This window comes from Boleophthalmus pectinirostris, unplaced genomic scaffold (genome assembly GCF_026225935.1).
Source record: "Boleophthalmus pectinirostris isolate CB_2022bp ecotype Guang Dong unplaced genomic scaffold, ASM2622593v1 HiC_scaffold_19, whole genome shotgun sequence".
In the NCBI taxonomy this organism is placed as follows: Eukaryota; Metazoa; Chordata; class Actinopteri; order Gobiiformes; family Gobiidae; genus Boleophthalmus; species Boleophthalmus pectinirostris.
The window spans coordinates 20,516,392-20,541,906 of NW_026571140.1; the positions used below are offsets into that span (position 1 = coordinate 20,516,392).

The 25,515-nt window shown below is 41.2% G+C and overlaps 1 protein-coding gene across 1 annotated transcript in view; it reads right to left on the reverse strand.

Moving 5' to 3' along the window:
- Positions 1 to 300: 300 nt before the first annotated feature.
- zfhx3b (zinc finger homeobox 3b) overlaps positions 301 to 25,515 on the reverse strand; it is a 104,680-nt gene continuing 79,465 nt past the window's right edge. Inside the window, 7 exon segments of the mRNA XM_055154461.1 lie at positions 301 to 4,489; positions 4,491 to 5,017; positions 5,309 to 10,774; positions 10,923 to 11,046; positions 13,023 to 13,223; positions 13,910 to 14,046; positions 19,409 to 19,516. Coding sequence (XP_055010436.1) covers positions 3,311 to 4,489; positions 4,491 to 5,017; positions 5,309 to 10,774; positions 10,923 to 11,046; positions 13,023 to 13,223; positions 13,910 to 14,046; positions 19,409 to 19,516 — 7,742 coding nt within the window. The 3' untranslated portion in view covers positions 301 to 3,310.

Below are 25,515 nucleotides of genomic sequence, written 5' to 3' on the forward strand. Positions count from 1 at the left end.
TATTTATATCTGTATACATTTTCACAGTGGGCAAAATGATGGCATCTACAGCAAATAGCTTGCCTTATCCTCCCAATATTCACTAACATCAAGTATCCCAATGTACGTTTGTGCCATGTTTCAATATACATTTATGCATGTCAAATAGGGCACAGGTTTTAAATGAATTGTAAGTTTTGTTTCAAACTGCATAAAGCTTTGGCCACATTCATATTTTCAAATCAAAATGCTCAGTGCTTCAGTCTCCTCATTCTCCTACGGTTACAAATGAGTTTTGGAATATTAACTTTGTGGTTCATCTTGTTTTGGTGTGTAACATACACTAAAATAAAGAAATAAAAAAACATGCACGGTAGCATACAACCTCACACATAGTTCATGTCAAGTGGACACTGCCACATAAGAGCCCAAAAGATTACACATTGGAAACTATTGACAATCACTATGAAGAACTAATCACACCATAAAGTGGCCAGGTCTGATTTAGTTTAAAGCAATTCAAATTAAAGCTAGTGTTAATTTATAATATAAAAGTAACATACAGAAATAAAATAATTCATATAAAATAACATAAAACAAAGGAAATCCACACACACAAGGGATTTAATTACAGTAATAATATATTATTGGACTGGAAATTCAAGAAAGCTTGTAGACCTAATCTATAGTGACTTTCACAGCATGCTGGAACACCCAATCACATTGCTTGTTACATAAAGACTTTGGAGATTGTGCCGTCAGGAGAATCATATCAGCTATACAAGAATGGCCAAAAAAGTAGTTCTTCACATTTTTAAATATGTCTCGGTTTTAAAAATAAAAACTTTTTTTATTCATAGATTTATCAATAATAGGTTAAGGGGGGTTAAGGGCTCTGGAAGAGGAAAAAAATAGGTACACCACTACTATATTTCCATTGCAGTAAGATGGAGTTTGTGACTTCTTTGGACATGAAAAGTAGCCTTAAATGTTCCCAGGGACATCTTCAAAGAACCTTTTCCAGAAATAATGCTTTGGAATGAAGACGTCCCTTTAAGAACCAGTGGCCTGTGTGATACGGAGGTGAGAGAGGGAAGTGGACAAGCACACAGCAGCCTTTCCTTCTGAGATCAGTAACATGGAGAGTAACAGAATGAGACTAAACCTAGAGATGCCTCAGTACCAGATGTATTATATACATTTTTGGTAACCACTATTTACTTGCTGTTCAAGTGAGTGACAACCTCAACTGGATGGAGGGGGATCAGCCATGTTTCCATGCCAGCACAATGACAAATGGAGGTGATGCAAAGAATTTACACAACAGTTTACAGTCACTTTAAACATGAGAAAAGTAAAAGAGTGTGACAGTTAAAAGCAATGAAACAGGTTCAGTCCTTGCTTAAGAAAAAAAATCCATAGTGATATTTGGAATGCACTGTTCTTTACAAACTGTATAGATCATTGGCTTTAAACATTGGTCGGTTAAAAAAAAGTCAAAATGTCCTTTGGAACATATATTCACAGTCTTCAAAGTTCCGTTTTTGCAACAAGAAAAAAAGGTGTTGCAGAGGCAAGAAATTGGTTTATTGTTTTAGTTAAAGCTTAGCCAAAAGCAAAATGAGCATGCATCTAGGTATTCTTTTTTTCTTTCAAAATTCTACATTAGCAGCAAATGTTTGTCCTTGAAGACCAGACCTTATACATTTTCTTTAAAAAAATGGACATTTGAATGTGACAAAAAGTCAAAGAAAGATTAATAACCTCTATCTTACAAACTGCAATGGCTCTGTAACGGTGCTACTCCACAATGCAAGGACATGGGCCCTTTTTGGTTTTTGGTATTTACGTAAAAAAGCCACCGAACGGCAACTCTAATGCGTACTTCTTTATCTTTAAACGTTATTTTCTCTCCTCTAAAACAGCAACAAATCCTCAAGTATAAAGGAGCCTCTTATCTTTATGCACCAATGGTGAAAGTGTTTAGTCTTTGGATTCTCTTTTGTCTTAAAGCGTGAGAATTATTATTAGTATTCTTTTCATTTTCATTTATGACAACAAAAATGTCCAAATGAAAACAAATACTGTAGCCACACTACATTAAGAAGAAAAGCTGCTTTGTAGTGTACTCCACAAACGCAGATGAAGAACTAAGTGCCAGAGAGGAGCAAGTGAGAGTCAAATAGTGATAAGTGCACAAAGGTAACACATTAAATTAAATAATATATTAGATTTCACCCAGGATCTTTAGGCTGGACCAGTCCCAACCAACTAAAGAATTTAAATAATAGAAGAATGTCCTGTCTTGTCAGGAGGGGCATTGGGTGACACTTTCCCAAGAAAATAACACATATAAATTAATTGTTGATAATCTAGTCTATTGGAATGACCAAGACAACATCAAATCAAATGTCCTTAATTCGGACAATACAAAAGCTAAATGTACAATTTTTTTTTTCATCCTAGCATTATTTTAAAATTCATTCCCAATGCAACACTGCGTAACACCATAGTCTACCATAAATACAGAAGGAGGTTTCATTCTTCCTATCTGTCATGTCAGCACTGGTGTCCTTGGGTACAATTGCAATTTCACCCATTAAAAAGATTCTTATTGTGGAAAACAGCACATTATTTACCCAATTTGAATGCCCGTAAAACAATGCCTTCTTGTAAAATATTTTGAAATAAAACTTATGCTTAATGGCGGTTCAAAACAAAACATGTAAAACATGAATTACTGTAACTGAAAAAACAGCTGTGAGCTCTTGACCTGAGAATAAAATAGACATTACATTATTCACTTTGCAAGCCATTGGTATCTGAATGCTTAAATAGCAAGATAACTGATAGACTATTCTCCCATACAGTACATACTGGCTTTTGGTGACTGTGCTATTACAGAGAACTTAGAACAAAACAAAGGGACAACGGCACTCAGATTCTTCCAAAGGGGTTCTTGGGCAATTTGTTGACTTTGAGGCAGTCCACTACATAATGTACACCTTTTAACCAACACCCAAAACATAACTGCAGCAATCTTTTCTATTCTCATGTATTAGGATGCATGTATAGTTGGTTTTAACAAAACAATTAAAAGAACAAAAATGAAAACCAGCATGTTGATATGGGAAAACAATCCACTAACATTTACATTTTTGGTTACAAGCTTTGGAATTGCAGTTAGTCTTTACACATCTTTTTCTGAAATTGTTTGTTGTTTGTATACTTAAATGTATTTTAACATTGCTGCTTTTTATGTTTTTCCCATTTGAGATTTTTTTTGTCTTTTTAATTTTTCTTTAAATATTGTCCATCACTGAAAGCTCTTTTACAATCTGATGGAGTCTGTTCCTACACTAGTGAGAGTACTACTACAACTATTACTGTCTTTGACAAAGGTGGGCTGCTGCGGCTCCTCTGCCGGCCGACCCAGCCTGTCCAGTGACTTCTGACTGCTGTCAGAGTCCGACTCGTCACTAAAGACGTCTGTTGGTATCGAGGTCTGAACTCCTGAGGTGCTCAATGAACTTGAGGTAACCGTTGAAGGTGAGGACACTGGGGGGAATGATGAAGAGGAGGGACTGGCGTTGGGCTTTCCAGCTAAAGCTCTGTTGAAAGGGGCCTGGGGCCAGGCTTTTCCAGTGGCTGTGGTGTTGACTGGGCTGGTAGATGAGGAAGAAGAGCACAGCGAAGAGGACACAGGAGAGGTGGACATGGCGGCCGATGTGGTGGGAGGGGGGCTGCTGATTGGGTGAGTGGCAGACTGCGAGGTAGATGCGGTGTTAGGACTGGGGAAGCAGGCTGAAGAGTGAGGTAATAAACTAGTAACGTGCTCTTTGGCATTTCTGACCGATCGCTTGATTGTTCTGTGTTTGTGCAATGCCGATTCCAGGTGTTGACTGAGAGCTTTCTCCCCGTCCAATGTAGTTTCACAAGCCAGGCAGTCGTAGAGACTTCCAACCCCTGAGCCTGTGCCACCAGGGACACGCAGCAACATCTCCTGCAGGTTTGAAACAGCTTGACCAAAAAAACAGTTTGACTTTATGTGGGCAACAGCAGCTTCTTCTTTACTGAACACTGCTTGACATTTTCGGCACGCAAGTTTATACTGGGCTTTAGGGACAATGAATTGATCTAGATGGGGTTCCACGGCTTTGCCATCCACCTCATTCTGCTCAGAAGGGGCTTTGTTATGAGAAGCAGACGAGGAAGTGTTTTGGGGCTCACCACTCTTTTGCTCTTCACTTTTCACTGGCTCTTTAGTTGAATCTTTGCCCACGATCTGAGAATTGTTTGGGATTTGGCTTGTCTTGGGTTGCTGGATCTGCTGAAGCTGCCGCTGCTGCTGCTGGAGTGCTTCCTGCAGGCTCTGCTGATATTGCTGGTAGTGCTGCAGCAGGGACCCTGGGGACAGGCCCATCAGGGCTTGGGACAGTGATGGGTTATAGGGGAACAAGCTCTCCATACCATACATTGGTTGTAGGTAGCCCCCTTGGAGGGCTCCAGGGGATCTGTGGTGTGTAGTAAGGGGAAAAACCAGGCATGAAGTAGGGCAGGAACTGGTTAGTGAGAAGAGCTGTGGGGTCAGTGGCAAGGGCAGCCTGAAGGGCCTGAAGCTGTGCGGGGTCTACCACATACTCCATACCAGGGGTGGGCATAGAGGTGGCAGGAACAGCAGTGTCCGGTTTGTCCTTTTTGGCGCTGGCTGCGGAGGTGGAAGGGGCGGGGGTACTTCCAGTGGATGAAGGAGTCTGCGGCTTTTCGGGTTTCTCCTTGGGCTTCTCCTTTTCTCTTTGCCTCTCAGCATCACGCTCTTTGGGATGGTCGGCCCGGGACATGGACTGAGTGGAAGAGGAAGAAGAGGTGGTAGTAGAGCTGGAGTGAGACACTGATGTGCTGGTCTGGGCGGGGCTGGACGAGGTCAAGGACGTAGACGAGGGGAGCTTGTTAGGCAATCCAGACGTTGGGAGACTTGGCGAGGGAACACTGGCACCAGGCATATTCAGAAGGTTCGAAGGTTTAGGAGGAGTTAAAGCTGAAACACATGTAAAAACACAAACAGACAACAGTTAGTAATGGATATGAGTAACATTAGAAAATAAAAATAATAATAATAATAAAACATGTATGTATCAGTTTGATTATGAGCCTACAAGTTTGGACTTGGTGTTGAATTTAAGATGTCTGATTCTTATCCAATAGGTCTTATCAAATAACACTAGTGCAAATATTTTAGCATTTTTATTTTAACGAATTAATTTATTACATATTTGTATTCATGTAAAATAAGAACTGAACTGAAAATATACCTGAACTGAAAATATACCTGAATTAGATGAATTAAAGCTGGAAAGAGAGGGGCTTCCAACCCCAGGCAACAGGACAGGTGGAATGCCTTGTAGATTTGGATAAGCAGACTGGAGATTCAGCGCTTGCATAGCAGGATTATCAAACATCCCCTGCTGCTGCATGGCCTGCTGCTGAGCCAGTCCTAAAACTTCATTGGCTTTTTTAATACGGTCCATCTCTTGTTGGGCCATAAGTTGGCGGACAGTAGCTGGGTCAAAATATTCCTTTTCTTTGTCGATCTGACTGCCGATAGTGTCTTTGACTTTAGCAATATGTTGCTGGGAAAAGATGTGGTCACGAACAGAGAGGCGAGCACTGTACTTGACACCGCACAAGGTGCACTCTGTCTTGGGGCCCTCATAAGACGTTTGATTTATCCCAAAATGCTTTGCCATGTTGAGTTTTGCTTTTTTCTCCTTGGCACGAGCATTTTGAAACCACACCTGAACCACTCTCTTTGGAAGTCCAATGTCATTGCCAAGCACCTCACACTCCAGCATAGTAGGCGTCCTATAGTCATTAAAGCAAGACTTCAACACTTTAAGCTGGAGGTTTGTCATTTGGGTTCGGAAGCGCTTTTGGCCCGGACGGTCAGAACCGTCTAGGCTTCTGCTGCCAGAGGCTCCAGGGCTGGGGGAGCAGGGATCAGCCAGACTGGATGTCTCACTGTGGTCAATCATGTTTTCATTCTCATAGTCTTTAGCATAATAGCTTGCAGGACTAACCAACCCAGAGGACATGTGATCATCATTTTCAAGGAGAGGAACTGTGCCCCCAGACTTAGACAGGTAATCACTACTACTCTGGCTGTGCTTGGCATCAGCACTGTCATTATCTGCATTAGCCTCATCACCAGTTGTTGTGTCAGTGATAGCTGTGTTCACAGAGGAACAGTCGTCATTATCAAGTTTGCTCTGATCAAAGTTTAGGTTGACAGAGGACATAGTGGCATTCTCATAATCTTCCATTCCTTCCACTTTAATAGACGAGGGGCTGAGCAAAGCCCTTGGAGACAGATCCAAGCCCTTGTTCACTGGTGACATGGATGCACTTTGTACATCACTGCTAGCAGAGAGCATGTGCGAAAAGGATGATGGATCTAATGCATCCATTTTAGGCATTCCGTCTTGGTCAGGTAACATAGCAGAAAGAGCCAGATTATAGCCTGCCCTTTTGGCTTCGTGCCAGTGTCGAGACCGAATGTGTGCTTCCAGAGCAGTCTTTGCCTTGAACAGAGCTCTGCAGAAGGGGCACCTGCGGTGAGCTTGGGCGGGCCCTACTGCTCTAAACTGCCCTTTTCTTTCTCTTGCTCTTGTATTCTGAAACCACACTTGCACCACTCTCTTCTTTAATCCCACCTCATGAGCAATGTGGTCAAGCATCTTCCGGGTAGGATTAGAGTCCAATAAATACTTTTGATAAAGGATTTCTAGCTGCTCAGGTGTGATAGTGGTTCGAAGCCTTTTGTCTCTCTGTGGCTCTTCCCCACTGTTTGTGCTGTCATTCTCACCAGGGCTAGTACCTGCTTTCTCCTCTAACTTCCTCTTGAGAGAATTCATGGTGGAAGTGGGGGTGGAGGGCGAGGTGGCAGAGCTGCTAGGGATCTGTGGCATTGCCCCTGAGAGAAGCTGGCTTGCCAAGAGAGGATTGCTGGGATCAAATAACATGAAAGGCATGTCGATTGGGCGATCAAGGAACTGAGGGTGGATGAACTGGTTTTGTACAGAGAGAAAGTGTAACTGCTGGTGTTCCTGCCAGTGCTCAAACGAGGGGAAGGCGATCTTGCACTGCTCACACTGGTATGGGATAATGTGCTGGGCCAGCTGTTGTGAAGCAGAGGAGAGGTGAGGGTTGACTCCCATGTGAGAACTCTGGGAGGGGGCCTGGCTAGTCTGAGAGCCTGAAGGGCCGCACTGTGCTTGTTGTTGTGAAAATGATGGAGATGAGCGCTTCAAAGATTTGGAGAGACTTTGAATCTTCTCATCTCTTTGAGTTCTGTGCTGTGCCTCAGGTTGGGGCTGGTGGACAACTTCTTGCTTGATAGTGGTTTGATTTTCTCTAGGGTCAGATGAGATTTCTGGTAATTGTTTAGGTTTTTCATCAAATAGATTTGAGGAGGTTGCTGGTGATGTTGCTTCTTTTTCACTGGATGCAAGCTGGGAGAAAGCTGAATTATTAGGAGGGAGTGGGCATAGACTTGAGGAGGAGGGCATTGGGGTATGGCAGGATGACCCAGAAGGGGTGTAACAATCATGTGAAAGTTCCATAGAATCTTCATTATGACTGTCATACTGTCCATCCTCATCCTCATCTTTGTAACATAACTTTTTCTGGTGTTTTATCAAATCAAAAATTCGTTGGAATACCAAACTGCATTTCTTGCATTGGTAGTTTAGGTTGGAGGTGCGGATGTAGCGATCATTTGTTAGTTCACGCCTTTCACCCTCTTTTGCACCCTCTCCTTGATTTTCATAATTTTTTCTGGCCTTTTGACGGGCATTTTGGAACCACACCACAATGACACGTGTGGGAAGGCTCAGGAGGTTGGAAAGTTGTTCAAATTCATCATCTTTTGGATACGCATTGGCATCAAAAAAGTCTTGGAGGACTCTCAGCTGGTAGTCAGTGAACCTTGTTCTGGAAGATCTCTTACTCCCATAATATTCTTGTTTCATGGGCTCAGGAGAAGGTGGTTTTGAGTCAACTTTTGTATCTTCAAGAGTTGTGGTAGGTGGATTATTAAAGTTATATGGAGAATCTTTGTTACGCTGTCTCTCTTTGAAGAGGGTATTTCTGAACCAGTGCTTTATTACTTTTTGTGGCAGGCCAGACTTGTCGGCCATTTCTTTTATCTGGTCCTCATTTGGTGAATTGTTAATGTCAAAATACTGTCGTAGGACTCTAAGTTGATCATCTGTGATACGTGTTCTTGGCCTTTTGTTTTGTTGTGCCTGTAACATAGCTGGAGTCAATTGCTGCTGATAAAGCTGGGCTAGGTCTGAAGCAAGGCTTGGCTCCACAGAGGGTAACTGTGGCTGCAGCTGAGTGGGCAAGGACTGCAGGGACATTGGTTGCATCATTAGGGGAGAGAACAGGGGCAAGTCCATTGGCATTGGGATCTGTGCCATTTGGACAGGTGGCTGGACTGGAGGCACAGTGGGCGGGGTGAGTGAGGCTGCACTGACAGGAATGTTTGGGGTGGGGGCTCTTTGGGGAGGGGGTGGTGGTGGAGGCGGAGGAGGAGGGACGGGTGCAGCTGTGGGTTCCGGTGTAGAAGGTCTCAGTGGATACAGTTTGTCATAATGTTCTCTGTACTCTTTAGCAAATCTTTCCAGTGATCGAAAAGGGAAGAAGGACTGATGGATGTGTTCCTGATGGCTCTTTAGAATAAGGATGTTTGAAAAGAGCTTCCCACAAGCTTCACATTCCAGTTTCTCCAGGCCCTCCACAGGGTCCACCACTCTTATAATCCCACCGGGGCCACTTGGTCCTGTAGTGCCTACTGGCTTCTTCTGGACTTTCTGTTTATTCTCATTGTACTGGATTACTAACTCAAAACCAAAGTTTTCAAGAAGAGCTTTGGTGGCATTTCCACGAGCATCTGAGGCAATCCTTGGTGGTAGCATGCCTGTGTCATGGTTCATGTTCAGTGCTATGTTCTGAATGTCTTTTTTGTCTTTCATCTTGCTGTCTACAGAGTCTTTGTTCGCATGCTCTTCTTTCTTCTCTGAGGTGTCCTTATCTTTCTGAGTGTCTCTGTCTTTGTCATTCTGAGAGCTGGATGCTTTCTGCTTGCCCTCAACTTGCTGGAGGAGAGATGCACTCTGTTGTAGTAGCGCCATTTGCCCCTGAGCCTGCTGCTGAGACTGCTGTTGCTGTTGGAGGTGATGGTGCATGAGTTGCTGTTGTAGACAGCTCTGTTGAGCAGAGTTCTTCAGATCCTCCAACAGAGAGCTAGTAGAGGATCCTGCCAGGCCAAGGGCCGAGTTTGCAAGACTTATCTCAGGGTTCAGTTGGAATTCAGCTCCAGGGATATAGAAGGGGAATAAAAGCTGTTGCTGCTGCAGTGGTAGAAGTGCATCAGTTGTCATAGGGAAGTGCTGTAGTAGTGCTGGGTTAAAGAGTTGGGACTGGAGCAGTGCTGCCTGCTGCTGGAGCTCTTGTTGGAGCTGGGCTTGAGCTTGGGCTTGAGCCTGAGCCAGTTGCTGCTGCTGTTGCTGTAACTGCTGCTGCTGGCCTTTGACAGACATCAGATCAGATAATTTAGACTTTTTCACTTCATGGTTGTCAGAAAGGGAAGAGTGACTGCTCACAGAAGAGTTCCCTAGACTTTCAAGGACATGAGCCTGGCTAACATGGTTTCCTCCATGTGCACTGTGGGCAGCATGAGTGGTGGATGTGTGGTTGGTGGAGGCTGATGTTGAGTTGCTTGCGGGGCTTGGACTTGGTGTTGAAGTGCTGTTGTTAGACCCTCCACTGGTTAAGTTACTAGCAGATGCAGTGCTACCTCCTGCTGCTTCCAGCTTAGCTGCTCTAGCCTTGGTCTGATGCAGGACTGAGCGCATATGTATCTCCAGAGTGGAGCTCTGACTGTATGCCACATTACAGGTGCTGCACTTGAATGGTTTGTTGTCAGGGCTGCTAGTGGGCTCAGGCTGGCCTGTGGTGGACTCCTGGAGAGCTCTCTTGACCTTGTGCAGGTGGGAGACTGAGTTGTAGTGAACTAGAAGGATGTTTTTCTGTGTAAAAGACTCTTTGCAAACAGTGCACTTGAAAGGTCGAGATGGATCCAAAAACTTCTCCATGGTAAAGTTGGGACCTTTTCTAAAGGGTAAAGCACGTTTAGGTTCAGATCCAGAATCCTCCTGCAGTGAGCCTGTGTCACTTCCTGTTGGACTTTGTTTTTCCTCTGGATCACTTTCCTCTCCATCTTTGTCATCTTCTCCCAGCATGCTCGGGTCCTCTCCAAGAGCTAGTTCACTCATAACCATAAGATCTCCATTCATAAGTAGACCTCCATAGAGCTGCTGTATATCTGCTTCGCTCAGTTCAAGATGACTGGTTTCTAGATGTTTCTTTAAGGCTTGTAGTGTCCTAAAGCTCCTTTGACATAGGCAGCACATGGTGGCTGCTCGAATAACATGGTACTGAGAATGGAGCTGCAGTTTTTCCACAGTTTTGAATGCAAGGCTGCACTGGTTACAGCGATACTTGTAGACATGGCGATCTGAGACAGGCAGTTGGGGTCTTTTGTTGTGGACTTCATTAAAGTGAATTTGAAGCGAGTTGGAGGATTTGAACACTTGGTTGCAGCCTTTCTTCCAGCACAAGAATCCAGTAGCATCATCTTTCTCTGATTGCTGGTCCTCTGGGGGTGACTTTCGTGCTTCGGTTATTTCTGCTGATAGAGACGTACTCTTCTCAATATCCAGATCTGAGGTTTCTGTGAAAAATGAAACAAGAAGGTATTATGCCTTAATATCATCATCATTAGACATAATATTAAGGCATACTACATTCTATAGATAAATAGAAATAATATATGAATCATCATCAGTCAAATCAATGCATTTGCGAACCATAATACTAACCAATTTGCTTTTTCATTTCTTCACAGTTGGAGTTGGTTGTTGCGTGTGGGGTGCTCTGGGACTCTCTGTCAGGACTTGGTACAGGTATGAACATGCTGGCTGGCAATGCTTCCGAAGCTGTCACCTTAAAAGACAAAGCACAAAAGAATCCTAGTGTTACCCATCTTGTGGAATAAAGACAAAGTATATATATATATTTTAATTTAGAAAAATAAAGGGTGGACTCAAAATATTGCCAATTTGAGGTTAAATGTGGTCATATCACAAATGTAAAAGCATGGTCGTGCAATACCCTGATTTGTACCAATTCTTTAAATATTAGTGCACAAACAAAAACACTTATATTATTACATTGTGAGATAATAAGGTGCTCAACATTTACAAAAACAAACAAAAAAGGTCATTAAAAAGTGGGGTGTTTCTGGACAACTGCCTCATTTGCCAATTAGAGGAGCAGGCAGCAGATCCCAAGGTCACTTTTAATTTGGACTGACTAATTGGCAAACAGTTCAAAATGGCCATCACCCAGACAGACTCAGAATTAATGAGGCAAAATATTTGGATCATCTCCATTTGAAAAAAAATAAAAAATTAAAAGGAAACAAAGATAATTCAATGGAGTTAACTAAAAGCATAGATAGTAGCAAGTGATTCACCTAAGATTAAAGGCTTTTGCAAACCATCTTACAGTATATAATGGCAGTGTGACATAGAAAAGAACAATACAGCCTCTATCTACATCCTCCATTATAAAAGGTGCTGGTCTAATACAGTTTATATTACCTCTCCTCTATCGCGGTCTCCTCATAGTACTTCAGTATATTACAACCTCTATAAAAGAAATAAATATTGCCATCTACCATACTAATGTGTGTGCCATTTACTCACTAGATGGAGCTGGGAGATGGCCGGGCAGCAGATAGACCAATGTTTTATTCTGTGATTGTCCAGCAAGCCATTTAGTTTCACGGCACAGACCAGAGCAAAGATTTGCTCAGTGATTTACAAGAAAACAGGGCAAATAAAATGTTATTTCCCTTCAAAGAGCAGTGAGCGTCTCTCGCTGGGTGCACTGCAGTTGATATAAATCTTAGGTTGTATGGTCTAGCAGGCGTGTGCACATAATTTAAGTTGGCAGAACTTTGATTGGAAAAATGGGCATTTATGACTATCTATTTTAATTCAGATAGAAGTGTTTAATAAAGATTTTTAAAAACCTTGTCACAATTAGTTTTCCCTAATTGTAATTCTGTTTTGATTAGAAGTCTGCTGATCTGAGACATGAAAGTAATGTCAAGTGTATTAATACATGAACAAGAGGATAAGACTTGCTCATCTTCAAACCATTTAAAACACAAAACAGAGTTCACCTCTTTAATGACTGTGATTACAAGAGAGGTGAAAGAAGCCTCTGATGATGGGCACATTAAGACAATGAAAAGAAAAAAATATCTTAAAAGGCACAATCATCTCTGCTGAGCCAATGGGATTGCCTACAGCCATTTTACAATTAACAACATTCTTTGTTTGATAAAGAAAAGAATGTTTGCAATTTAAAGGGTGTCTGGCAGGAATCACAAGGACTTTAATAGCTTAGTGAGCTGTCTGCTGGGGAGTCCTGATTAAAACTGAGTGAGTCATCTTCATAGGCCCCCATAGTGGTCGCTGGTCTGACCCTTTTAATAGATTCTACAGGAAGCAAATTACAGAAAATATATTGGACAAAAAAAATAATAATAAAAAAAATAAACATATTTATATATATATATATATATATATATAAAAGCAAAATTTATAATCTAGAACAAATAATCCTGCTTATTTATGAATAATAGGAGCATATGTCAAATTGGATACTAAATAAATGATTTCAGTAATATGGTGCTATATTTATGTGAGGGTTAGTCTTTGTAGAAGCATAATTTTGGGAAACAATTCTTGACTGTTGACTATGAAGAACTTTTTTTTTTTACATAAAAGAAATTCTTTATCACATGTAAAACCTGAATGAATAATGTACAGTTATAAAGACCAACACAAGCATAAAGAATCATAACATGCTTTCAAAGGGCTGATGAGAGTGGCACTGGTAGGACTTACTGTGGATACGAGCTTGTCCACACAGTCGGGGGCCACGCTGTGCAGGTGAGTGAGGTGGAACTGCAGGTGGACCTTATTGTTGAGCATGTCCTGGCACAGGGGGCAGCGCAGCATGGGCTGGACTGAGTGCTGCGTCATCACGTGCATCCTCAGACGGTTCAAGTCTGTGTTGGTGAATTTACAGTAGGGGCACTGGTACATCTGAGGGAAAAAGATTTAAATTAAAATGGGAAACGAATAAATGCCTTAGTTTTGTGAACAGTCATTTTTGTACACAGCACTATCCCATTGGCTGATACCTCTGCACTTGATTCAACAGTACTGCATGATCACTACATCTGTTGCCACTGTTATCACGGTCATGTGGTTATATGCATGCACAATTAAACAATATACTGTAGTTTAGTTGTATTTTACCAGAAAATTCCTATAAAATGAACAGTATCTGATCTAATTTCTAACCTCAATGTGCATGTGCCCTGGGTGCACTAAAGAGCAGCTATAGATGGGAGAGGGGGAGCGGCCCTTCTAACCCGAGCGGACATATCCCTATGATCACAGACGTGTGTGTTAGTGTGAACCGACAAGTCCTGGCACCCACTTCAAAGTGCTCTCATCTGTCAAATACCATCTTCATTTTCTACCTTACACAATTAGAAGCTTCACAGCTAAAAAATATAAATAAGACATAAATCTCTACTTAATATTAAAAGCAGGGAGCCTAACTAGAAATAATTAGCAGTATTTTTTACTTTAAAGTTTTGAGATTTCTAATGAGACCTTGGTAAATGAGGATAAGATAACCTTTAGCAAGAATCAGCTAATCAAAAGGGTTTGATCTCAGAAGTCATTGGTTTAATTATGTATGTCTCTCCTTGATTCCTCACCTGCTCCGAAGTGCTCTTCTCGGCTGTCCTGGGACGCTTGATGGAGAAGGGGCTCTCAGAGGTCTCGGGCTGAGAAGAGGGCCTTTTGGAGAGGACCGGGGACTCTGACTGGCGCCGCTCAAAAGGGCCGGACACAGCTAGAACACATGCACAAAGACATTGGCAAAGATCAACAGTGACAGCATGGGAGCAGCTCAATCAATAACACTGTGGAAAACGAGCTTTGTAATGTCTACTTTAAATGTGATATAAAAGTGTGTTTAATAGGACAAAATGTGTGCTGCAAAACTAGGCTGAGGATCACACGAGGCTTTGGAGCTTCTCTCATACAACTCAGAAGACTTCTAATGATAATATTAGTCTACCTCAGGGGGCAGTTTTGGGTTTCATGCTACAATAACATAGTTTTAGTTGAGTTCTTAAACGTGAGACTTATATTGATGGTACTGCTAAGCTAGCTACACACTTAAACACAGTTAAGATTGTGTAGTGTCAAAGGTGAATGTCTTTTTGTTTTTTGGTACTAGTCAACGTATTATAGGTACATTTTGGTAGGTTTTTTTAATGTAAATACAGGTATCTATATAAATAAAATGAATGAAAAACAAATGGGAGAGAGAGGGTTACGAATTCTATATTTATAAGACTTATGTCAAAAAGAACAGTCTATCTTTTTAACAATAGTTCTAAATTTCTGTAAATGTAAATCTAATAGCAAATTAAATCATTGAAAAGAAATACAAAAAATACATATGAATCTATATTTTGTCCCTGACCAAGAGAAGTCACAATGAAACTTAAGGAGATGTCCTGCCTGAGCTCTAACAAGACCATAAAGAGTTACATTTGGCCTGATTTGTACAGTCCTAAAAGGGCAAATTGAGAACAGAGGGCAATGTAGCGCGAAAAGGGGCAGTGGTAGGGGGTCAGGTTAAGAAGGGCTGACCATGTTCCTGCTGGAGACATTAAAACGTCACCTCCAATCAGCAGTGGGCCATTTGAACTGATTACCCAGTGGGAAACCAGGCTGTGGACAGAGACACAGGGATCAGCCACGGAGGCCCTATTAGGTCCAGTCACACTCAATCCCATTAAACATATCCGCCAATAAACAGAGGCAATGTTAAGCAAAAGGAACCTCCCATTCTCTGACATTAACCTCTCAGTCACTGCACTGTCTCACCACTCCACACCATCACCTCTGTCCACTAGTACAAAAACATTCACTAGAAGAACTCCAACCCAGGGCACTTCTGCAATAATACAAACTATACATGAACAAAAATCTACAGTAATACTATGCACTACTGTCAAACTAGAAATATTATCAAGTGAAGGGATGAGTATTATTTCAGAATAAAAATGCATCATATTTAGCCTTTGTGCTATCAAAACTATTATATAGCACCACAAAGTCCAAAAAGGTTTGTTTTTCTGTTAAACTATACTTAACTGCAGGAGCAGCTAGAGTGTGGTGTGTAAGAGACAGAGGAGGGGGTGAAGAAAGCTTACTCTGTTCTAGTCCATGTCACAGTAAATTAGGGCTCCACAAATCTGACTCTGATCTGCTCTCTTTAAATCCTGTATGCAATCACAACATGCAACCAAGTCCTGCTTAATAGAATAGAATTGGCATAATATTGAAAATAATGCATAGTACTGATACCTTTCAGGCGCTCCAATTTAGAACACCTCATTATTGAAACAAAAACGACTGACACAAGTCTGGTCACATTCATTCCACAATAGTCTGAGTAAGTATTATAAAATCAAGTAAATATTAAATAAATAAATAAATATATTTATATATATATATATATATATATATATATATATATATATATATATATATATATATATTATATTTTTTTTTTTTTTTATAAAATCTGTGGATTATTGTGGTGTGTTTAAATTGAATTGTGAAGTTACATGAATAAGTTTACATAGGAACGAATTTCTACAGAAGCCTGCAATCCTGTCCAAAGCATATGATTACAGTCAAATCTTCATCCATACCAAGTGAGCACAAATTGAGCCAAGTGTTTACGACTCATTTGGGCAATTATTAATTCATGGCCCTTTTCCGTAAACCAGAGGCATTTGTGCCGCTGTGTCCCGTAAGTGAATTGGACTTTGGCACCTTGTCTTTCCCCTCAGAGCCAGACAGTATCATTAAAGGAATTATTATCAGTATAAGCATTCACAATGCTTGGCAGATTTGACAGGCTGACAAAAAATGTTTTAATTTCAATTATGTAAACAGATTTTTATCAACTTAATTTATAACTTTTTTTTTCTTATAGCGTTTAGTGCATTTGAGAACTAGGTATCGTGGATCCTACTTTGTGACTACCTCTACCGATAAAAAAGTGTTGTTTGCTATTTGTCAGAAGAAGATTATTTTTGAGATGACAGAACAACAGGACAATGGTGTTCACCTTTGCAGGAGACACAGTGTCTTATCCAATAAACACCTCTAGGCAAAACTCATAAACATGAGCTTTCAGGAACTGGCTCACAACAAGGACAATTTATGAGCCATTATCTTCAAAGACAAAAGGAATTAGAATTTGAGAAATGACAAGCACTACAAGGACGTGATATGGAAATAAAACCCTCACAGTACTGTTGTGCTATGTCGTGTGAGGGATGCTGTATCTTCATATTTGAAAATTTACATGCATTTAAACAGCAAATCACTAAAAGAAACCACAAAGGTAGTGCCTCACAGACTAAAGCTTTAACTTCACCCTACATATCAGTGTGCCTGCTTACAACACAGTGGAGAGCAGTTAAAAGTGAGGGAATTGTAATGCCACTGTGCTCCATCTAGGGGATGCTAATCAGCATGTTTATTAAGCAGACTAAATGAAACGGTGGCAGCATGCTGCCCTCTCACTTCTCCTCAGCACACAGCACCACTGTCCTATCCAAGAGATCCACACACCCGGGCCAAACTTGGCCCTGAACAATGCAGGTTTTCTCTCCATAATTATCAGACCTACGCGTGGCTTACTAATCCAAAGAGGTTCCATTCTTAGCACTCCCTTTCTCCACAGACCCTCCGTACACTAATCTGCTGCATAAATACAAGCTGTTTTAATGAAGGCTGGTCCGCTCCAGTGCTGCTCTTGTGCCTGTGCTGTCTCAGCGAGGTGAAGAACTTATGAGCAGGGGCTTATGCTCTCTGTTCATACATATTTAATAGACAGCATTAAAATGACCCTTTGAATTACTAATATGAGAAATGATCTGGCTTTTTACACACAAAATTGTATTTTTATCTTCAGGTTATATACATTTAACACTTCCTTTAAAAACCTTAGAAATAGTCTGAAAACATACATGTCTTCGCATGGAGGTATGTGACTTTTATAATGTTAAAATTACACACACACATATATGTAGCTATTATTCTCTGGATAAATAAAAAGCCAGGTATAATGAAGGCATCTTTCAGGAGATGACATGCCAAATACATATGCATTTTACAAAGACTTGTGATGTAGCTCTAAATGATTTTAATGAATAGTGAGGAGGAGCAGAACAAGAAAGAAAAAACAAGATTGACAGTGGCTTTAAAAGGGAGGCAGCCTTTTCTTCTTGTTCTCTCGTGCCGTCTGCTGACAGTGACTGTCATTTGTAAAAGAACAATGTTGTGCTCTGTTCCAACACTAACATGACAACCATGTGAAAAATACTTCAGTACTTCTAATGATGGACTTTAGAGACATCTCCCCTTCAGACTGTGCACCACTCACACATAACAGGTCCACGGATGTACACTGCTCCAACATGCTCTAACTGTATGTCAAACACAACCAAATGAGGGGTCCACTCACCACTACATTGTCTTGTGGCATATTTACATAGTGATTTTTATTCAATTTTTGAGACCATTGTTATTATGAATGGGAAAAAGTTTACTGCAGAGAGGACCTTCCATTAAACTCCAGCTGTCGAGCTTTCGCTGACAGCACAGCCTTGAACCCAGCAGCCCAACCTCCACAGCACCTTTTCACTGACATCAAACACAACCTCAGACCTGCTCCCTAATGCACATGCTATTTTTAACTAAGCGTTTCTAATAAGCTGCTGGGAAGCTGTAAATTTTTCATATGCAGCACATATTTCCTTTGTGGAAACACAGAAACACACTTATTTGGTGATTAGCGACTGACAGAGGGGAGGAAAGGAACTGAATATGCTTGTATCAAATTGCATGCCTTTCAAAAAGGAGGAATCCTAATGCGAGGAGTCGTCTTCCTGTGCACCACAGGTATGAGTGAATTATTAATCGGCCAGCTCATTTTAATGCTTTTTAAAGTGCTTTATTTTGATGTGCTAAAACATACTTTTAGCCATATTCAGTCAGGCATGCATATCATTATTTCTTCCATCAAAGAAGAGTGTCGCCCTTTCAAAGAGCACAAACAACTCAGCCTCATTTAAAATAGAAGTTCGGATATCAAAGACATTTTACAAAGGCACAGCTTCAAACACTGTGATGAAGTTTTTCCCCTGCACTTTATAAAAAACTTAGGTATGCAAAAGGTCTAAATTGTTTTCCAGCTTTTAACCTGACTAGTGTAAATCAAAACATCCTGCAGTAACACAAGAAGTTAGACAAGTGAAAAGCATCTATCTAGGCCTGTTACTGTTCAGTGTCATTATTAGCAGAAATCACTTCTATTGAATCAGACATGTCTAACTGCAAGCTTTGTTTTTATAACAGCAACGCACCAAAGCAAACTGTGCATGAAACTATATTTGCAGCCACACAACAGCTGAATAGTTAGAATCTGACTAAATCCTAAAAAATATCTCATGTTTAGAATCTGTACCATTAACCTTTGATATTGAATACTGCCTCAGTGCATCAAGTTGTATGCAGATTTATGTTTGTTGTTTTAGTTATTATCATCACTGTACCAGCATTACAAAGCATAGACAGAATGCACAAAATTACCTCACTGTTATAAATGGTCTATTTAAAATTATTTCACATCTACTTAGTTAAATTAGACAAAGTTTTAAACAACTTTACTTCTTGCTTTTTTGAATAGCACATATATGTTTTAGAAAGTCTCAAAATCTGATTGGTTCCCTGGACATTGCTCATGCTTAAACCCGCCCCTGTTTTTCTTAGCCAACCCCTTTAACAGGAATACCAACTCTCTCTTTACCTGATAGAGTATACTGAGTGATACAGGGAGAATCAGCATCATGGTCATGCCATAAAACTTAAAAAGAAAGAAAAAAAAAAAGTTTCAACCAAAAAAAAAAAAAACAAAACAAAAAAAAAACAAAACACAGGCCTCTTGACTACTGTGAATGAATGATACATGAAAAAGCCTGCCAATCTGTAATACTATGCAGCATACCCCAAAATAATATTCAAACGTGTAATGTAGTTTTGACAAATGGCCTATGTTTGATTGTCCATGTGCTTACCGTGAAGAGACTCCCCAAAGAGTGAGTGTTGAAAATGGGCCTTACCTGTCCCTTTGGTGAGCTCCTTGTCCCCCCCACTTTCTCTCTCTTTGGTTTGGTCCTCCTGGTCTGTGGTGGTCTCACTAGCAGCCTCCACATCCTCGCTCAGTTCTCCTGAAGGGGGAGGGAGGATGGGATATGTAAATCACCACGCCATCAGAATTGGTGGAAGCACTTAAAGGGACGGTAGCAATTTTTTTTCTATAGGAGCTGCACACAATTACATTTGCTGACACACAGTTGCAAGCCTAGCAGACACAAAGGTCCAAACCTGATTTCTGCCTATGCATGTTCTGTGCTGTCTGAGAGGTTATTTAACAAGAACACCAAAATTGTGTTAATTTTACATTTGTATTTATTTATTTTGTTAAATAAATAAGAAGACAAAGTGGTATAGGAAAATAATTCCATGAGTGTTATTTTTCAGCAAAAGACCTTTTAGTAGACAGTCCACCTCCCTCTTCTCCTGAATACAAATATACACATACATTACTGTCCCTTGCAATCTGCTAGGTTACTTACCAATACAAGACTCATTTCACCCCTTCCATCCTAGCATTCACGCAAAAGCATAAATATTTAAAGGTCTGCCCGAGCGCCATTCATTTTACTCTTATGCCAAGTCGAAGCCCGAAATCCCTTGTAACCGCCCTAAAAGCCTCCGCTCAATATATCAGGCCATTTAGCCGCATCGAAGTCCAAACAATGGATATTCGATAACACTATTTGTAACTAACACACAGGAGGAAAAGATAGCAAAACAGATAATAAAAAGGGCATCAATCTTGTTTATTCCTCTCCAGTGCCCCCTGAACATCTCCTCTGCCTGTTAAGTTTGTTTAAAAGGTAGTGGGGACTCGCATCTGATGGCATTGATTTGACAACAGTAAACTAGGCTGCGGTCAATAGGCTCCTATCAGTTATTACACAAGTCAGCTAATTCTCCGCAAATGTACTTAAATGCTCTTTTGAAAACACTTTCACGCTCAGGCCGTTATTGATATATTGACAATGCTACAACGGCTACTGAAATATCCTGTTCAAGAATTCAGCCCTGTAGTCATCGCACAGTCAATCTGAGTTCCCCACATGCACAGCCACAGCCAAAACCACCTTTTATGATACTACATTATCCTTACTGTTTATCCTGTCACTTATGAAATATAGAAGCAGGCTAAACTACACACCGGGCTACAACATATGTACTTCCTTATGTTGCATACTATGTATCATATGTTTAGTTTAATATTAGGTTAGGATAAAAATATATTTAAAAGTGTACAAAAGTAGATGCCATGAAGGAGGTTATGTAAAACTAAATACACACACTTAAAATATTATATAAAGTAACAACTATTCTATTATTACAGATCATTGCTAAATACACTATAAGGCAAATTAGGAACACTGGGATGTCAACAGTGTAATATTCACTGTAAATAGTAAAAATGCAAAATAGTAAACAAGGCTCTAGCCAAAATAAATATACTACATGGACTAAAATGGCTTATCTGACAGTGCCTTTAATATTGGGCTGGTACGAAAAAATCTGAAAAGTGACTGCATATTAAACGGCTTGATATACTCATTCAGATCCAACAATCTCATGTCACACTAAAAGTAGAAAGTAAAAAGGCCGACTGGCTTCAAGTCAAAAACTGTAATGTTCTCTGGATTTCACCCACATAAATACAGTGGATTCTTTTTTTATTTTTAACTGTGTTTCTGGTATGTTTCCAAGGCAACACATAAATTCCATCCGGCGCTTGTGGAGCAGATCTTAAACACGAGCAGAAAGCAGAGATCTGTAGCCACGTCCCCAAATCCCATCTAACTCTCGCCTTCATAAATCTCCCCCCAACTCCAAGCATTAGGAGTCTGTACAGCTGCATAGGTGCTCAGATTACAAAATAATCCCTAGGTAAATTTTTTCACCTTTAAAATGGGGCAGGGTGTCACTTCTTAGTTATGTGACACTTGTAGTGAGACTAATTCCCCACCTACGCCTTAACACAGCACGTTTTAAAGCACACGATGTCTTTTGTGCTCAGATATGACTGTGATAGGCAGCTAACATTCGAATGCTATCTGGGTTTACTCACACCCTCCTCTCCTATATGCACCGTCTTTCCAATGTGTATTTTATTTAGACGTTAAATCAACCAGTGACACTTTGAGCACACAGATCTACAAATACAATCCATAATTTATGCAGCGATTCAAAGGTTTAATTCACAGAGATGCATTACGTCTTAAAGTGGCAAATCGCTTTGTCTATTTCTCATCTCATCTTCAGCAGCATTACAGAATGATTAAAGCAGGACTGGGCATAATTAATGAAAGGTCATGAGTGGCCTAAGAGTAAGGATGTGAATGGAGGAGATGCTTCAAACCTCGCTGTAGATTAACTCTGGAGCAGATGAGAAGAAGCACTCAGAGCTATCACAGCGGGGACATTTCCTAACCCAAATGTAAAGGACAATAGCCTGAAGGTTGTCTTCTAATTAATTGTCTTCATTAACCATCCTAATACAATGATATGAAACAGTTCCATTAATCTAATCATGCAAGCTGGGTAAACCCGCTGTCGACACAGAGATTAGCCTCATCTGTTCTGGAGCGGGCTACATTTCAGCTCTGCACTGCCACTCACTCACTGCTCCCACAGACAGACACAGTGCATCCCCTTCTGAGCGCTGCGAGAGTGCAGATACATCATACCACCCATAGGTGTCACTCTATACAAGCTGGGAATAGCGAGTCCTCACACGCATTAATGAGGTGAGGAGGGAAGGGGGCCGGAGCAGCAACAGACAGAAACACGCCAGGGGAAGAGGAGAGGGGGGTAGAGAGAAAGAAATATGTGCAGATGACAAAAGCAGATGCTATGCAAGAGGCGTCCGGTGAAGATGAGAGACTGAAAACGGCGAGATTACCTTCAGATGAGGAGAAGAGAGAGCGGCCCGGCGTTTCCCCTGAAGAGCAGTGATTACACTAATGCTAATCAGACTGACAAGCACAAACGGCCTGATAAATAATTGATGGTAACCACTGCACTTTCCAGTACTGCCTTTCCCAGACTGTAGAGAGGAGCAAGTAATAATAGTCACTCTAGATATCTTTCACAAGGTCAGGCTCCTCCTCCGTGCTCCGGCCTCAGCAGAATACAAGCTATGATGATAACTGCGTTTCTCACAAAAAAAAAAAAAAAAGTAAAAACGAATTTAAGTCATCCTACCTGAGAAAGGCTCCCATGCTCCTCAAAGTGCAGTGACAGGCTGCATGCCCTATATGATACTATATTAAACAACATGATCTTGTCTATCCAGAAGTCCAGGGCATGTGGACAGTACTGACTCCCTCTCTTCCTGCTCAAGTGCCTGCCTCTCCTCAGCTGTGTGCTATAGGGCTGTGTGCCTAAGCTCTCATTACCCTCATTATGATTATTAAAGCTGTTGTTATCATTTTAACCAGGTGTCAACTGGAAATCACACAACGGTGCCCCTCTACTTCTACCCCGGCTTCCTCTCACTGTCGGATAAAAAGCAATCTTATTTCACACTTCACAGACTTCTATCTGCTTTTTTTTTTTTTTTTTTTTTCAAAATCTGCCCCTCCCATCATGTCTTGCACCCCTTCCACATATCAAAGTTGGCCTGACTCCGGACTAGAGGGTGCAAAATGAAAGTGACAGGAGTGTACCACGGGACAATGAGACACAGGACTCACGCTGGGGGGCTTTCAAGCATTATCCCCTGCTCATATCTGCACCTCTCTGCCCCATATGCAAGATGACCAGCCCCCCTCCCCGGCAACTATCCCACCCCCTCACTTAATAGCCCCCAACACCGCACATATTCACAAGCTACCCCTCCCTGCCATGTCCTCGTGAGCTACCTCTAATAAAACCACAAAACTGAGAAAAACATGGCCACAGTGGAGCCAGAGACAAGAGGGACTTTAGCCAATGAACAACCAATAAACCGCAATAGAGCTATACCGGCCACTGCACTTAAAGTGTGGGTTAACATGTGGTAATAATTTCAAATGTCTTACATAGATATATACAGTACTGTGCAGTTATGGATGTTGTTTTTGTAAAAAGTTAAGAACAAATAATAGTACATTAGGTACAAAATATATCCCAAAAATAGTGTAGAATACAGTAAAACTTAAGTTTCAAGACATGTACAAGACAGTAGCAACGAATCATCTAATATTAATAATTAAATCGTTTTTAATAGCATTTTCCCACACCTTACTAAAACCATCTATTATTTTTATTATGTAATTTCACTCTCTTGCCTTTTGTAATAAAAAGCGAAAGAGCAAAAATAAGTAAGTGAGCCACCTTCACTAGCACTGCTAATCGAAGTTACATGTTAGATTCCTGACCTGTCTACGGAGCGGACATGCTGGCCTCTCCCTGCTGGCCCTGCCGTGACCTCGGGATCCTAAAATGAATGAATACTTTGTGTCTCCATGGGGCTAAGGGCAAGTAGGCAAAGTCGGCAAAAGCAGTGTGGGATAGGCAGAGGGAGGGGGCTGAGACAGGCAGAGGTGCAGCAGATGGAGGAAGGGGCGGGGGTTTAGGGCACAGCTAATAACTAAAAAAACTTTAAATGGCAAGTTAATCACAAACAGCAGCGATAGCTCACACAGCACCTCGAAGCAAGCAGCCCCTCCTCCACAGCAACGCCGTGCTCATCGGTACACAGTCCCCTCATAGACCCCATAGAGCCTATACTTAATTTGACTGGTCATTTGGAGGAAGTGGGACCATTCAGGTCACAGCATGAGACACAAAAGGCAGCACAAAGAAATAAATGTTTTACAAGGACATTGTTTGACTTTTGATACTTAGTAGATAACTGCTTCAGAGCACTGCTGATTAAATTTCTCCCAAATGTGTTATCTCTTGGGAAATGTTACTAATTAGAAATAGTTCTTGTGATAATGGCATGTTTAGATACATTACAAATAAAGAGAATAAAACACTTGCTTTGCTCTACTTGTAGTCTTTGTGTGGGTCTTGAGTGATGAGAGTGGGAGATCTAGGTTAATGTGGCTACGCAGGGAGTGAGCATTCAGGGACTGCTCAGTCTCCTGCCCTGGCTGACACGCACACTCAACAACACACACATTAGACTAGTCCAGCAGGCTAACACGTATTATGCCCACAATGGAAGATGCAGGCTGCACTTTTCCCAGCTAGGATAGTGGGCTAAAAGCCTGGATAGAGGGCAGAAACATCACTGGACGCTGTTCTCCCATCTACTCTGCCCCAGGGATATTGTCCTGCACAAAAGATCACTCCATCCCCCGCTATGCATTTATGCTTATCATCTTCTACGCCAGCCTCCTCTTAAATCACCCTCCTTTTATTAAAGCATCTTCCTCCTCAGATCCTATTGAGAAAGACCAAACAGAAATGAGGTGGGTTGACGGGCTTGGCTGAGGGCTGTCTGGAAAAAATGCATCTCCACTGTCATAGAGGGCAATCACATCAGCTCGGAAATATTCACCAGTGAGTTGGAAAATGCGATGGTACAGTTGTGACAGGAGGACAGGCGACTCTCCCTAACACTGCCCCCCTCCCCCTGCCCACCCACACCGGCCCAGGCTCCATCAGGGCGGAAGCACACTGGACACTCTGAATATGTATAACCCGGAAAATGTATTGATTTTTCATTTGGCAAAAAGGGACATGAAAATCACATAACCTGAAACTGTCACAACTCTTTTGTTCATAGCTCGTCTCTCCTGATGTTTGGCTTTTGCCACAAACTCTCTTTAATTACCAGGTACGCAGAGCTTCACAGCCTCTCCCCACAGAGACACAGCCACATCCAGCCTGCTGGGCTTAACAAGACAGCCCACATCCATTATATATGACACACACCCGGCAGCTTTTGTTTCATATCTGACTAATAAGCTCTGCACCCAATATGAATATAGCCACACTTTTCTGTAAGACTTATATTACAAACAACATTTCTTCACAAATGCTTGGGAATTGAAAACATAGTTTGTCATATTTAAACTATGACTCTTATAAAGAAACACAAAAAAAGTGAAATAATAGATTGAAGTTTTCCTGAGGAGCAGACAGG